Consider the following 15,949-nt stretch of genomic DNA (forward strand, 5'->3'; position numbering starts at 1 on the left):
TCCTTAACAGCAACTTTGCAAGTGCAGAGGAAACAAACTCTAAAACATTTATATTTTGCCTGGTGGGAAGGGGTCCTCTTTGAAAATTATTTACTCTGTATATGCTGTCAAAAGGGCAGGATCAGTAAAATTAAAAAACAATTCAGGTCTGAGAAAGTCAACTTCCTAAACCCAAACCATCTGGCAAAAAGTATTTTAAAGTCTTATATCATCTATTAATTCAACAGAAAGTCAAAAGAAACAGCAGCCTGTTATAGAGTCATAGTCATGTACAGCATGGAAACAGACCCTTTGGTCCAACTCATTCATGCTGACCAGATATTGGAAACGAATCTATTCCCATTAACCAGCACTTGGCCCATGTCCCTCTAAACCCTTCCTATTCATACACCCATCCAGATGCTTTTTAAATGTTGTAATTGTACCAGACTCCAAGACTTCCTCTGGCAGTTTATTCCATACATGCACTACTCTCTGCATGAATAGGTTGCCCCTTGAGCCCCTTTAAAATCTTTTCCCTCTCATCTTAAACCTATGTCCACTGGTTTTGGACTCACCTACCTTGGGGAAAAGACCTTGACTATTCACCTTATCCATGCCCCTCAAGATTTTATAAGCTTCTATGAGGTCACTCCTCAGCCTCCAATGCTCCAGGGAAAATAGCCCAAGTTGATAGATTAAACCCTGAATCCTGGCAACATCCATGTAAATTTTTTTCTGAACCCCTTCAAGTTTACCATCATCTTAGCTGGGAGACCAAAACTGAACACAGTATTCCAAAAGGTGGCCTAACCAATGAACTGTACGGGCGCAACATGAGCTCCCAACTCTTACACTCAACCCACTGACCAATAAAGGCACTACCCTGTCTTCACTACCCTGTCTTCCTGCAACTCCATTTTTGTATGATAAATGATTAACCACAACATTTTAAAAAATTTGCTGAGGAACATTTAATCTTACTCTTGATCAACTCTTACCACAACAAAAGTTTCATCTAATTTTTCCTGAGTGTTTGCTCGATCACCCAGGATTCTAACCTTGTTGCTTTCAGTGCTCTGAGTTTTGAACAATGTACATGGTCATCATTCATCCAAAATTATATTGTCCATAATGTTACAGAGGTAAAAATATGTTAAAAATGCTTTTTTATCCCAAAAATAATATCCATCATTATTATGAATTGCAGAGGGTGCTTGATTATATTCACCATGGATGGACACATTTCTTTTTATCCAAAATAAGTACAATGCATAAGATATCTAAACGGTGAAAGACTTTAATACAAATGATCATTACTCAGACACAAATTCCCATTTTAAACATGGATGATTTAAGTTTTGGTCAACTGAAAGAAAACGCCTTAATGTTTAATAGTGACTTATATATCTGCGCACTTATGGACAGTCAGTACCTTCAGTGCTGCCTATGGATGGATATATACTTGTTGCCTCAAACTGAAACGTAAATGTGTATGCCTGGTTGCTGGAATAGTTTGCAAAGCCAAGTCCAGCGATGTAAACAATGAGAGGAGATGATGTATTACTGGCAACTCCAATCATACAGGTTATTTCGGTATCTGAAAACAAAATAACAAAGAATGTAAATGATCAAATCCAAACACTAAGAAAAAGCATTTTCCCTCCAAATAACATGCTCTTGATATGTAATGTCAAGAGATCCACATCTTTGTATTTGCATGATGAGATAGATATCTATGTAACTTCTTCAATCCCTCTCGGATCTCGGACCTCTGCCCCAATTCTACCTTCTTATGTATCCCTAATATTCTTTGCTTCGCCTTTGATGGCAGTGTCTTTAGTTTCTGGGGTCCTAAGCTCTGGAATTCCCTGTCTCCTCCTTTCACCTTTCTTAAGATGCTTCTTAAAACTTTTTGGCGAAACCTTTGGCCACCTGTTTGAATTTGTACGTACATAGCTGAGTGTCATATTTTATCTGATTACACTCATGTGAATTAATTTTCTACCTAAAAGATGTTATATAAATGTAAGTTGGTGTTGTGTGTTATATAATATACAAAAACCAGATCATTTGTCACCATTAGTTAAAATTCACTATACGATAGATAACCCCAAACACAGCATTGCATCATGCATCTCACTAGCAGCCTGGAACATTTGCCAAACTCATGCAGTGTTCTCAATGAGTCATGAGCTGCTTCGAAATCTGCATTCTCACTCAAGAGTGTCTGCTGTTCCAACAGACTTTCTCTTATAACTATTACCACAACTCAAACTCAGAGAAAACAAAGACAAGATTTAATCCAGGTTTTGCAAAATTTTAAGAATATGAAAGTGAATTAGGGAATGACAATTCCCTCTTCTTGGTGGTGAGTTCATAGCAATGGCTTATCAATTCCTAAACATCATTAAGAAATGAGAAGAGGAGTTAGGCACAGGGTCCTTGGAAACATGGGGATATTTTACCACAGAGTGGTTGAGGCAGAAACCATTTGCTTCTTGTACTGAAAGGTGGATAAATATATGAAACAAATCATGAGAATTGGTATCTACACAACATTAGGATTAATTTTAGATTTTTGCAGCAAAATGTAACTTGGAAATATATAATGGGTGTTGTGCTGCAAAATGTAATGCTGTGAAAACATTACAGCATTTCCCTCTATATGTAGTCACTTTGCTGGAGTTTATGCTGCAAGGAGAGCACGTGTCACACAGATATTCTCAGTGTCAAAGGATCTCATAGAGATTCCATCACTTCCATCATGGGACAGGTGATCCCAGAGCTATGTCCATGCAAATACTCTCTTCCAATAAAATACTGACAATGCTGGAAATCTGAAACAAAAACAGAAAGTGCTGGAGAAAATCAACATGTCTGGCAGCATCTGTGGAAAAAGAAACAGAGTTAAACATTTTGAGTATGGTACAACTTCTTCAGAACTGGGGTAAGTCAACACAATTACTCCCTCACATCACACTATTCAGTATCAACTGAACTTCATTTGCTTTGAACGTTTTCTCACCAGTTAATCCTGTGATTGGACAATGGGTACCTCCAATCGAAACCCAAGTGGTATCAGTCATCGAACTGTTGGCGAATCCAAAGCCTGTTATGGTCAGAACAGTCCCACTGGACCTGGATCCTGATAAAACAAAATGACAGTTTAAATGAGAATTCAGCAACTGTTCTCTGCTATGGTCTCCATTAGGCATGGATCCAGGAAGAGATTTGCCTGAGGACAGAGTAAACCGACTACCTGATGGCCTCACAAACTGAAAAGTGAGATGATTGGGAGAGGATCTCCTTGAAGCAATGGTCTGGACATTCACTCAGGCCAGTCAACCTCATTCAGCACCTTGTAATCTGTTTCACCCCTGTACTGCAAACAGAGGTCAGTGGGTAGAGGTATCCTTTGCATCTTTTAACATTACAGATTATTTTGAGAGAGAGAATACATAGTAAACAGAATTTTAAAAAGGCAAATAGATTGTTAACTTTAATCTTGAGAAGACTGAAATACAAAAGGCATAAGTTATGCTTCATTTGTATAAGGGAATCCTTGTACACCAGTCACTGAAAGGATGCAGGTACACCAAGCAGTGTAGAGGACAAATGGTATGTTGGCCTTCATAGTAAGAGGATTCATGTACAGGAACAGGGACATCTTGCTGCAACTATGCAGACCTTATAAGGTCATATCTGGATTATTGTGTGCAGGTTTGGTCTGAGGAAGAACGTGATTGGACACGTAGAGGAAGTGCAACAAAGTTTTATCAGACTGATTCATTGGAAGGAAAGATTGATGCATGAAGGAAGGCTGGATCGGTTAGAAATGTATTCACAGAAAGTTAGGAAAACTATGGGAGATGTTATAGAACTAGACAGGTAAATACAGGAAAAGGTGTTGATCAAGGAGTTTAGAACCAGGGGTCATGATTGAAGAATACAGGGAAGACCATTTAGGACTGAGATGAGGAGAAAATGATCCAACCAGAGAATGGTGAATCTGTGGAACTGTCTGCCACAGAAAATATTTGGAGCCAAAACATCGAGTGTTTTCTTAAAGAAATTAGTTAGTTCTTAGGGATAAAGTGATCAAAAGGTATGAGGAGAAAACAGGAACAGGGTACTGAGTTGGAGGATCACCATGGTTACATTTAAGGTGCAGCAGGTTTAAAGGGCTGAATGGCCTACTCCTGCTCTTATTTTCTATGGTCAGACCAACCTACAATGACAATGCTCAGTTGTGGATCCTGTACCTCAAGAAGAATGTAGTGAACTTGGAGTGGTACAGCAAAGATTCACCAGAATGACAGCATGGCTAAAATGGTTAGATGATGACGATAGGTTACATTGACTAGGCTTGTATTCTGTCAAGTTTGGAAGAATAAATTATGGTCTAATTGAGGGTGTTGAGATGAGTGAGGAAATGGATAGAGAGAATCTATTTTCTCAGATGTGCGAAGTCCCAAATTAACTGGTGCAGAAAATTAAAATTGGAGACAAGCTGATCAAGGGTGATCTCAGGAATTGTTCCTTCACACAAAGAATAGTGGAAATCTGGAACTCACTCCCCAGTAAAGCTGTGGAGGCTTGGAGGAGAAAATGTCAAAACTGAGATTAATAGAATTTTGGTGGTAAGAGGATTAAGGAAGGTAAATAGTGCTAGGATGAACATGAGCCAGATTCTCACTGAATGATGGAACAGGCTCAAGGGCTGACTGGCCTCATCCAATTTTCCTTGAATGATGTTAGTGATAATGATCAGTCTAATTGTTTCAAACACTATCTTAAAAGTCGGCAGTGAGTGATTTCAGGCACTTTCACAAGTTCATTAGATTTAAATGGATGACATGATTTAGAAGCCTACCTGAATCTCAAGCATTTACCTGTTGTTGGGGTAATGCGTGAAATGGTCGGGGTTTTCTCAGCTTTCCATTTATATCCACAATTCCCGGAACACTTACTGGGAATACCATTGATGAAAACCTTCACCTGTGAGGAAGAGAAGGGCTTCTGTTGCTACAGATTTGCTTAGTTTTCAGGGAGCATGCTCCTTGCAGATTTAATTATACCTCTTGTGTCAAGCTCCAACTGCTAAACTGTTTATTAGAAAAAACACCCAGTAGAACTGAAAGAAGTTATCTTGGTCCCGGCTATGATTGAGTGATCTTAAGCGTGACTGTACAGCTGGTGTCCTGCTCAGGCAAAAATAATTATCCAATCACATCATTACCTCCTGGTCTGCAACTTTGGGTTGAGAGTTTTTGGTGTCTAGGTGACCGAAAGGTGACCTTTTGCTATGTCGTGTAACCCATATTTCTTGAGTAATTATTTAGCCTTGTCATTCTCAGCAGTTTAAAGAAATCAGACTGCTTGTGGTCTGTCAGTAAAATATTAAGTGTTCATAAGTGTATGTAAATGTATACAGGTGTATGCAGGCATGTCCACATGTGTCTAGGTGTATGCAGGTATGTGCAGATGCATACAGGTGAAACTAAGTGTATGCAGTTGTATATAAGTTTATCTAGGCTGAAAATGTGTTGCTGGAAAAGCGCAGCAGGTCAGGCAGCATCCAGGGAACAGGAGAATCGACATTTCGGGCATAAGCCCTTCTTCAGGAATCATTCCTGAAGAAGGGCTTATGCCCGAAATGTCGATTCTCCTGTTCCCTGGATGCTGCCTGACCTGCTGCGCCTTTCCAGCAACACGTTTTCAGCTCTGATCTCCAGCATCTGCAGTCCTCACTTCCTCCTATAAGTTTATCTAGGTGTGTATGGATATGTGCAGGTGTATGTAAGTATGTGCCTATATATATACATGTGTCTAGTTGTATGCATGTGTGTGCAGTGTGTTTAGCTGCATGTAGTTGTGTTGAAGTGTCAATGATGCAGGCAGTTTATGTGCAGGTGCATACAGTAATTGTTTGTAGATGTGTCTAGGTGTGAGCAAATGTACGCAGTATGTTTCTAAGTTGGTCAACGTGTATGAGATGTATACAAGTGTGACCAGATGCATGCAGGTGTGTTGAGATGCTTTGAGAGATGTGTGCAGATTTATACAGGTGACTAGGTGAATGCAGATGTGTCCGGATGTATGCATGCGTGCGGAGAGTGTCTAGGTGCATGCAGGTGTCTTTAGGTGTGCGTAGATGTATATAGGAGTGTATTCAAGTGTGTCTAGTTGTATGTAGATGTGTCTAGTTGTATACAGGTGTGTCTGGTTGTATGTAGGTGTGTCTAGTGGTATACAGGTGTGTCTGGTTGTATATAGGTGTGTCTGGTTGTATGTGGTGTGTCTAGTTGTATACAGGTGTGTCTGGTTGTATGTAGGTGTGTCTAGTTGTATACAGGTGTGTCTTGTTGTATGTAGGTGTGTCTGGTTGTATGTGGTGTGTCTAGGTGTATGTAGATGTGTCTAGTTGTATGCAGGTGTGTATAAGCATGTCTAGATGTATGCAGCAGTATGCAGATGTACACACGTGTCTAGATTCAAGTGGGTGTGTTTAGGTGTACCTAGGTGTATTCAAGTGTGTGCAGAAGTATATTGGTGTGTCTAGGTGTTCACCTAAGTGTATACAGGTGTGTGCAAGAGTGTGTGCATTCAGGTGTGTCTAGGAGAGTCCAAGTGCGTCTAATTATATGTAGATGTATCTAGGTGTGTGTGCAGGTGAGTCTACATGTGTGTACATGTACATGGGTGTGCATAAATTTGTGAAAGTGTGCATGACTGTGTACATGTCTGCAGACATATTTCCAGGTGTGTATGGGTACTTTTAAATATGTAAGATCTGAGCAAGAATTTCCGAGTTATCTAGGTATATGCAGGTTCACGTGTTGGTGGGTTAAAGTGTGTATAGGAATGTACAGATATGTAGAGGTATGCACAGGTTTGTGCAAATCCGTACAGTGTTGGTAGGTATGTACAGATGTGTGTACATGTAATCTTAGTTTATAAAATGCTGAATGGTAAGAGTCCAAAACAAGGGGTGGAGGGAGGGGTGGGGGTTTGGGGAGGTGTAAGTGATTGGTGTGGAACCCTAATATTGGAATTGGCTCATTCATGTGTAGAAACTGAACTGAAGAGCAGACAGCCACGTTGTAGCAATCCTGAGTAGCTGGGTGCCTCCTCTTTCTTCTGCATGTGTAACTTACAGACACATTTAAGGCAGAACTGTATGTACGTACCTGAGGCAGTGTGTGTGGTGTCCGAAACAGATCGCCGATCAGATGTTCACTGAATAGCCCTCCTTGCTGCTTATTATGAACCTTTGCTGTTGCATTGACTCCAAAGACATTCAGATCATTAATCTGTTCAACATGGAATCAAAACATATTTTACTTTGTGATATTTTGCAGCATCAAGCTCATATTTACCCCATGCTTAATTTTACTCCCTATATATCCCTCAAACATGTATTATGTACAGCTGTTATTTAAATAAGTCATTGTCAGGATGAGGGCACCACTGGCTAGGCCAGGGATTAATACTCATACATAATTGAAATAGAATGGCGGTGAACTGCCTTCAGGAACCACTACAATTTTTGGGGTGTACGGACAATGCTGTTAGGAAGGGAGGTCCAGGAATTTGACCCAGTGACACTGAAGGAATGGTGATTATTGTTCCAAGACAGGACTGAGTGTGCCTTGGAGGGGAACTTACTGATAATGGTAATTTGAAGAACTTCCTTTGACCTTCTAGTTGGTCAAGGTCATGGGTTTGGAAGGCGGCGCTCAAGCAATTTAAACCACTAACAGATATAGGATTGAATAGAGACAGAATGAAACTCCAACTGTTGAAATGCAGCAAAATGCTTGGCAGAGGGAGCAAAATACTTTATTCCAGCATTTGCTTCTTCGGTTGCGTCTAGTCAAGCCAACAAGTTGAATAGCTAAGTTGAAATGTGTTGGGGTTTAAATCTAGGGGACTGTTTCATTATGCCATGAGTCTGGGTCTCACCTTTAACGTGGGCTGATTGCCCGGCTTGCTGAGCCATTTCACTGTCCACTCGGCGGCAGAACAGTTGCCTGATTTCGTTACAGAAACTGTCCCAATCTCAGAGATTGTTTGTAAGGCATATTGCATTTCCGAGGCTGTAGCATTAACTGGCAAATCTTCAAAAATAAAGTGTTTTGAGAAATTACAGAAAAGGTCAAAATATTGATGTGCTTTGATGACAGTGTAATTGAGTAATACTGTCCACAAGAGGGCCATTCTATGAGAGATTTTCTTGAAAGAACTAATTATTCCTATTCATTCTACTCTCCCACACACAACTTTTCAAACTTTTTTCCCTTTAAGTATTTATTCAATTCCCTTTTGAAAATTACTATTGAATTTATTGCCATGGAACTTTCACTTATTTTTTGATCCATTGTATTCCAATGAATCACTCACTGCATAAAAACTTTCTTCATCCAGCCTTTTGATTCGTTTATAAAAATATCTGTTCCTTTATTTACACATCCTCCCTGCATTAGAAATAAATTTCCCTTCTGTACTCTCTCAAAATCCCTTATGGGTTTGGACATTTCTATGAATCTCCCTGTTAACTTGCTATGCTTGAGGGAGAACAATCTTGTAACGAAAGAATTTTGGCACTTGGTGTAGCACTTTTCCACCTCAGAAACATTCCCCGGACTCTTGCTGGAGATCCAGTTGGAGGATGGTGCTTCAGATGGAGGTCCATATGCAGTCAGGGTGGTGCTGTAATCTTTCCATTGAAGGCAGGAGATCTCAGGGGAAGAAATGGGAAAGAATTGCCAAGAATAGGGCTCAGTGACTATGTGGCATAATAGTGAAAACTGGTACTTTGAGTGATACGAAGGGGAATTGCCTTTCAGGCTAGTATGCAAAAGCTAACTGCAATGTGTTTGGATAATGTACTTAAAACTTGGAGTGGGATTTGAACTCATAACCTTCTTGGAGGCAAGAGTACTTCCCGCTAGGCCGTGGCTGACGTAGATATGTGGAGGACAGTCAGTGAGAAGAAAACTCAGATGTGAAAGTTTCATTGAATTGAGCTGCAGAAAGCCAACAGAAATGTTTGAATCTTGTTAGCTGCTCTAAATCAAGAGCTTATTCACGTTATCTGGATCCACTGACACTTTATTAAACGAAATCTAAGCACAAGAATTAAAAGATGTCCTACACAGCCCCTGGACACAAAAATAGCAGGCCATCTATTTAGAGGATACATTCCCCAAACATGTCCACCGAATTTACCACATAGATCATCGTGCCCTGATTTTCCTGAATTAATTGGAAAAATCTAGAAAATTCCTGTAGTTTGAGAATTATCACAGAGCAGAACCTTGTGAGATTTTTTTGAATGAAAGAATTTCCAGCCAGCAAACGGTTATAAGGAGGTTTCCAAAAGAAAAATTCCCTCACAGATTCAGCATTCACTACTTACCTTTCAAGGTTTTCCCAAAGTACTCAATATCCAAGGTACCAGAGATTGGAGGAGATGCTGCTTGTGTTCTTGAAACTCTTAGAACGGCCCCCTGAGGCCAAGTGCTCCCTCTGTAAACCATCTCATCCTTTGTGCCATTAGGCAAAGCCTAAAAGAACATCCATCACAAACAAGATTTTTTATTCGCATTTGTAGTTGACCTTTCTCGATTTCCCACTGTCAACTCAATGAAATATCAGCAAGAACGCCCACAGAAACTAGATCCAAATTCCCCGTCCTTGTTAACTCTCAAATTCTCTCAATCCACATTCCTCTCACTTCGCAACTCCACACCTTTCTCTTACTCTGCTCTTCTCCAAAGACTAATATTCCAGAATAAATAACCTTTCCCTATGACCCAATCCTCTTAAGCTCTTAAATTTAGCACTGAATTTTCAGTACGCAGAAGTATGCTGTTATAATGCACTTTAGTTTCTGTGGGTTTATGAGTAAATATTAGTTGTATCTATCCCTACTAGAAGTATCTCTGGAGTATTGTAGTCAGTCTCTCTCTCCATACAGGATGGATAAAGAATGATTGGAGAGAGCTTTGTGGAGGTCTCAAGGTACATTTCTAAATTTAAGAAATTAAGACGATTGGGTGGAGGGGAAGGTTGTTTATTCTGGATCATTAGTCTTTGGAGAAAAGCAGAGTAAGAGAAAGATGCGGAGTTGAGAAATGAGAGGAATGTGGATTGAGAGAATTTAAAAGTTAATGACCATGGGGAATTTGGATCTAGCCAAAGAGTTAAGTTGAGAACTAGTCGTTCAATATTATTAGTTTTATTGGAAATAGGAAATTTACAAATCTATTTTTAATAAGAAAGGGATGGACTCAGGAAGAGTTTAACAGTACAAGAATAGAAATACATGGCAGTTATCAAATAGAATGGGAAAGATTTGAATGAGAAATATTAAGAATTACAGGAAGTATTACACAGTTTGGCAGTGTATGCTAGATGTTGCTCAAAGCATAGACAAACATAGACTGGAGAGACAATATCTACGATAATAAAGTCAACAGAGAATGTGTGAGAGTGAGTTTGGAGAGGTGACGGTTTAATCTGAGGGTAACTATACCTCAGTTGAAAGGTGAGATTAAAAATGAAGGACCCCATGCTGACCTCAGCCAGTGCAGGAATTGGACCCACATTGTTGGCTTTACCCTGCATCGCAAACCAACCACCAAGCCAACTCAATTAATCACTTTCTGAAAATAATATGTATTGATAAAATATTCTCTTAATCAACACAGACTGAGTCAACTTTCAAATGCTACCCAAATACCACATTATACTGACCTGAGCAAAGGCAATCTCTAGCAACGGAATGTTGCAGCCACAGTCGATGGTAACCATAGTTACTTCATACTGACTGTGCATACCATCTTTTTTCGTTCCTTCTTCAGTAACTAGGAACTCCTCAATAAGAATTCCTTTGTCAAACAATGGAGGATAAGCTACTATTGGTACATCTGCAAATTAAAGAAGTCATTCACTTAAACTGAAAGAAAAAAGTTACAAACAATTTATATTTTATGCAACTTCCACATATCCTCTGAAATACACTTCAAATATGAAATGCTTTAAATTAGAGATCCCACTAAAAATGGCTAAGAAAACCGAGTTCTCAGGAAGGGTCACTAGACCTGAAACATGAGCTCTGATTTTTCTCCACAGATGCTGCCAGACCTTCTGAGCTTTTCCAGCAATTTCATTTTTGATTTTTATATTAAAAAACTCTTAAAGTACCTAACAGGAAGTAAGGGAATCAAGGGTTACAGCAAAACGACAGGAAGGTGGAGTTGAGGATTATCAAATGAACCATTCGTTCAAAAGTGGAGCACACTCAACGTGTTGAATGACGTACATTTTCTCCAACTTCTTATTGTATTATGGTCTTTTAAGAATTCTGTGCCAGTTCCATTTACCAGAGGCTCAGATGGTAGATAGCGACAAGTGGCAATGTCACTGGATTAGTTGTCCAGAAGCCCGGACTTTTGTTTTTGGAATGCACAGGTTTGAATCTAGGTTCAACCACATGGTGAAATTTGAATTCAATAAAAATCTGGAATGAAGAGCTGACCATTCTTGATTATTGTAAAAATCTATCTGGCTCAATAATGTCATTTAGGGAAGAAGATTTGCTGTCCTTAGCTGATGTGGCCTACATGTGACTTCAAATGCACAACAATTATAGGCGACTCTTAAATCCTCTCTGGGCAATTCGGGATGAACAATCAATGCTGGCTTAACCACTGATGCTCTATCCCATGAACAAAAAAAAAATCACTGGTATTAAAAAAAATCATAATCCATGCCTTTGCAATTGTGGAAACAAAGTAACAAGACAAGTCCATTTGACCCCTCATATCTGTTCTGTTATTTCGACCATGATTGATCAGTTCCTCAATTTTGTTTAGTTACTTCAAATCCATTTTCCTAGATACCTAGCTGACAAAAGTGCACAATTTCTCCACCCAATATGAAAGGCAAAGAGAGCATCAGATACAAAAGAGTAAATTGTACAAGTTCAGGGTCCATGTGCATTCTGCAGAGCTATTCACAACAAAGAGGTCTCTGTAAATTTAATCTTCTTTTTTCTTACATTGTGATTGGTTCTGTTCCTTACAGTTTGGTGTTGGTTTAGGTACTGCTATGCTACACAAAACCGACCAGAATCTACATGAATTCTGTACCACATTACCATTTTATCACTATCACAGTAACCAAATTCTGATCAGTACCTCGCTCAGGTTTGAAATACAAAATAACAATACCATCTTGATTCTGCACTGTAGGCCTCTGTCCAATATACACAGTATCAACAAAGAAATCTTGGTCTCTTGCTGTCCGCATATGTATCGCCTTCAACAAAAACCTTGTTCCTCTGGGAACTTTGGATATCACAAGTTCATATAAATTGATGCAGGTGTAGGTCCATCTGGAGTCAAGAGACACTTAGTTAAGGTTTTATACAGTACAGCATATCAAGCTTTAACAATATCCTTCATTTAGTTCCTTAATAAATTAGAAAGCCACATTCGTAAAAAGGTTCTACCAATTTTACATAGAAGTAAAATCAGGCCATTTGGCCCTCAAAACTTGTTGTGTTATTCAGTAACATCATGGTCTGTTTGTATTCCTAATTCCATCCATCCTCGATAACTTATCATTCTTTTCCCTAACAAGAATCTCCTTTACTTCACTTTAAAAATATTCAATGACCTTGCTTCCACCGCCTTCTGAGGCAAGGAGTTCCAAAGTTGCACAACAATCAGAGAAAGGAAAATTGCCCTCATCTCTGTCCTAGAATGCAAACCCTCCTTCTAAAACAGGTACCTCTAGTTCTGGACTCACCAACAAGAGGAAGAGTCTTTTCCACATCCACCTTGTCAAGACCATTTAGGATTTTATACACTTCATCCTGGCTCTTCTAAACACAAACTCAGTCTGTCCAATTTTTCCTCACTAGACAATCTACTTATTCTGGGTATCAATCTAGTCATACTCCACAAAACTGCCTATTCTTCCTTAAGTAAGGAGACCGCACTATCTTCAAGATATGGTTTCACCAAAGCACTGCATAGCTGAAGCATAACCTCCTTAATTTTATGTCCAATTCCTCTCGTAATAAAAACTAGAATCCCATTAGCCTTCCTGATTACTTGCTGGCAAAATGTTGAAAACCTACTCTGAAGCACAAATTTGCAAACTTACTGTCAGCCAGCTGTACAGAATCAGACGGAATCTTGATATAAGAATATGCTTCATTTTTCAGAATTGTGTAGATATGATACCAGCTTCCATATGTCTAACAGGTTCTATTCAGAATCCTCTACAATGTGTTCTCCATACTTCAGCTCTAGCTTGATGGGCTTTGGCGGGCTTTGCTCTGAACCTATATACAGGCTTAACCAATCAAACACAGTGAATATCAATAATAAACAGACTCACACAATCAATCAGAAAACAATTGAACACTATAATTCACTCTGTGGTTCTACTAATGCCTTATATCAGGTACTAAAAATCTTGTAGTTCTAATTTAAGCTTTATTGTGAATGGAATTACATTCATTCCCAAACTTTGCAATATAGTTTATACAAAGCAACACAACAAATAAATGTGCAAACAGGCATGTTTCATGGGTTTCAATTCCAATTGCTGATTGATTTTTCCCTCACCCTTTCTCTAATCATATCCTAAAAGTAGTCCACTCAATAGTAGCTCAAACAATAAATTTTCTTAGATGGTTAATGACAGAAACTCTCTTCTTCTGGAGCAGCATAGGTTTATTTAGGATCAAGCTTCACTCGTAAAGTTGATCAACAATGTAGTTATATACTTTTTTTACAACCTTAAAATGTTTCAGAGTACTTACAGATAGTGAAGTATTTTTGTTGAATGTTGTAATGAAGGAAAAGTAGCAGCAAATTTGTGCACAACAAACTCCTCCAGATAGCAAAGAAATAAGTAACCAAACAATCTAATTTAATGATTAAGGAATAAATATTGGTCAGGACACCAGGGAGAATTCTCCTGATTTACTTTGATTGGTGATATGAGATGTTTTAATGTCTAGCTAAGAAAACATGCAAGGGTCAGTTTCACGTCACATTAAGACAACACTTCTGTCAGTGTAGCACTGCTCCTAGTATTGCATGGGAAGTTTCAGACTGGGTTATGGGCTCAAGTCTCTGGCATGGACCTTGAACGTACAAATACATGGTCAAGATCTTCCAATGAGAAGATTGTTATTACTAGTGTAGACCAGAGTTGTGCATTGGGACCACGTGGAAGTCCTGATACAGCTGATTGCATGGGAGTTGCCCAGGAAGTGAACATCTCTAATGGGTATTTGCCGTGTCTGGAACGCTCAGATTAAAATCCTTATTTCTGATTTAGAGATTGCGTCAGAATGGTTGGAGGATTCTGACTCATTCACCTGAACACGTACCTAAGGAACATTAGAGGAATTAACATCAGTTCTAACTCCTCAATAACTTTAAAACTAAATGCCTTAACTCATCATGGAGCCAACCACCATCTCATCCACACCTCCACATCCTCCAAAATACTCCTTCACTTCATGCTCTCCCCCAACTCAAATTCCCACATTTATGTAACATGTAAATTTGGTAGATGAAGAAATAGGTGGTCAGAGTATAATGTAGAATCGATCAGGATAATTCCAGGGATGGGGAACTTCAGATATGTGAATGGTTTGGAGATGCTGGGGATGTTTTCCTTTGAGAAAAGAAGGCCAATTAGAGATTGGCTAAGAAACCTCTAAAGCTTATTTGAATAACCACAAATGATAGGGTGTAAGTTAGTGTAAACAAGCAAGGCCAAGAAAAGGGTCCTACCTCCAACACTGGTTGGTTTCTTAGAGTGAGGAGTCTGGTCAGAGTATGGACAATGTTATACCCAATGGTTAAAGGAAAAAGAATCACAGATTTAAGTTGATATGCAGAAGAGTCATCAATGATTTGAAGTTACAGACTCTCAATTACTAAGTGATTATGGACTTGAGTGCACTGCCTGGCAGTCTGATGGAAGTGGATTCACTCATGGCCTTTAAAGAGAACTGGTCTGATGAGAAAACATTTGCATAGTCATTGGGAAATTGTGTAAAACAAGAGTAGACTCTTTTAGTGCTGTATCCATACAATAACTCAAAATTCAAATTAAATAATATTAAAAGCATCAGTGCTTACTGATTATCTTGAACAAATCTGTATGGAAACCAAAGATTCTTTGCTTTTCTTTCATCATCAACTTGGTAAGTAAACGATAGACGAAAATTATTTCTCAAACGACCTTTATATGCAAAGCAAAGCTGAACACATGGTTAAAGTGACATGAGTATCCTTTGATTATTATTGGGATATCATATTCAAGAGTAACATATAACAACAAGAATAAGTGACAACTACATAGCAAGCTATCGTTGTACATATTCTGTAATATTGGCCCATGTATTGAGTAGAATAAATGCACAATAATTCATCACAAGCGTGGAATTAATTCAAGACATATTAACTGTTATTAAAATCATGCAAAGGAAATTAAATGTGCCATCACCTAACTAGAATTAATGTTTCCTCCTTAGGTACTATCTGAACTTAAAATATGAAAGCATTGATATGATAATTTTTCCGATGTGAAGTTATGGCCAAAGAAACCTCTCAACCTCATTTGAATATCCATAAATGATAGGGTGTAAGTTAGCGTAAACAATCAAGGCCAAGAAAAGTATCCTACCTACAACACTGGTTGGTTTTTAAGAGTGAAAATCAATGTGCTAATTTAACGAGCAATTTTGCAAGTGGTAATTTACAAAGCCAAGCTCTCCTTGCCACTTCACACTTTTCTTCCCTCCTGAATGAAGGTCGCAAAAGCCATCCTTTCCGACTCCATTTTCTTTTAATACTTTATCACAGAGCAACTATTTGCAGGATATTGGCCCAGGGTAACACCAAAGGCCAGCCTGTTTCTAGCAGCG

The 15,949-nt window shown here is 38.8% G+C and overlaps 1 protein-coding gene across 2 annotated transcripts in view; it reads right to left on the minus strand.

The window, feature by feature from the left end:
• The window catches only part of LOC122549503 (fibrocystin-L-like), a 243,183-nt gene that overhangs the window by 157,145 nt on the left and 70,089 nt on the right, over positions 1–15,949 (minus strand). For both annotated transcript variants that reach the window (XM_087986185.1, XM_087986184.1), the window contains exons 22-30: positions 15,162–15,283; positions 12,222–12,385; positions 10,744–10,916; positions 9,404–9,551; positions 7,948–8,102; positions 7,173–7,295; positions 4,875–4,980; positions 3,008–3,127; positions 1,415–1,579 (exon numbers count right to left, since the gene is read on the minus strand). In XM_087986185.1, the coding sequence (XP_087842311.1) occupies positions 1,415–1,579; positions 3,008–3,127; positions 4,875–4,980; positions 7,173–7,295; positions 7,948–8,102; positions 9,404–9,551; positions 10,744–10,916; positions 12,222–12,385; positions 15,162–15,283 (1,276 nt within the window). The remainder of the gene's footprint in view (positions 1–1,414; positions 1,580–3,007; positions 3,128–4,874; positions 4,981–7,172; positions 7,296–7,947; positions 8,103–9,403; positions 9,552–10,743; positions 10,917–12,221; positions 12,386–15,161; positions 15,284–15,949) is intronic.

Source organism: Chiloscyllium plagiosum, unplaced genomic scaffold, assembly GCF_037043375.1.
Source record: "Chiloscyllium plagiosum isolate Xiang-an unplaced genomic scaffold, Cpla_swu_hap1 HiC_scaffold_4, whole genome shotgun sequence".
Classification (NCBI taxonomy): domain Eukaryota; kingdom Metazoa; phylum Chordata; class Chondrichthyes; order Orectolobiformes; family Hemiscylliidae; genus Chiloscyllium; species Chiloscyllium plagiosum.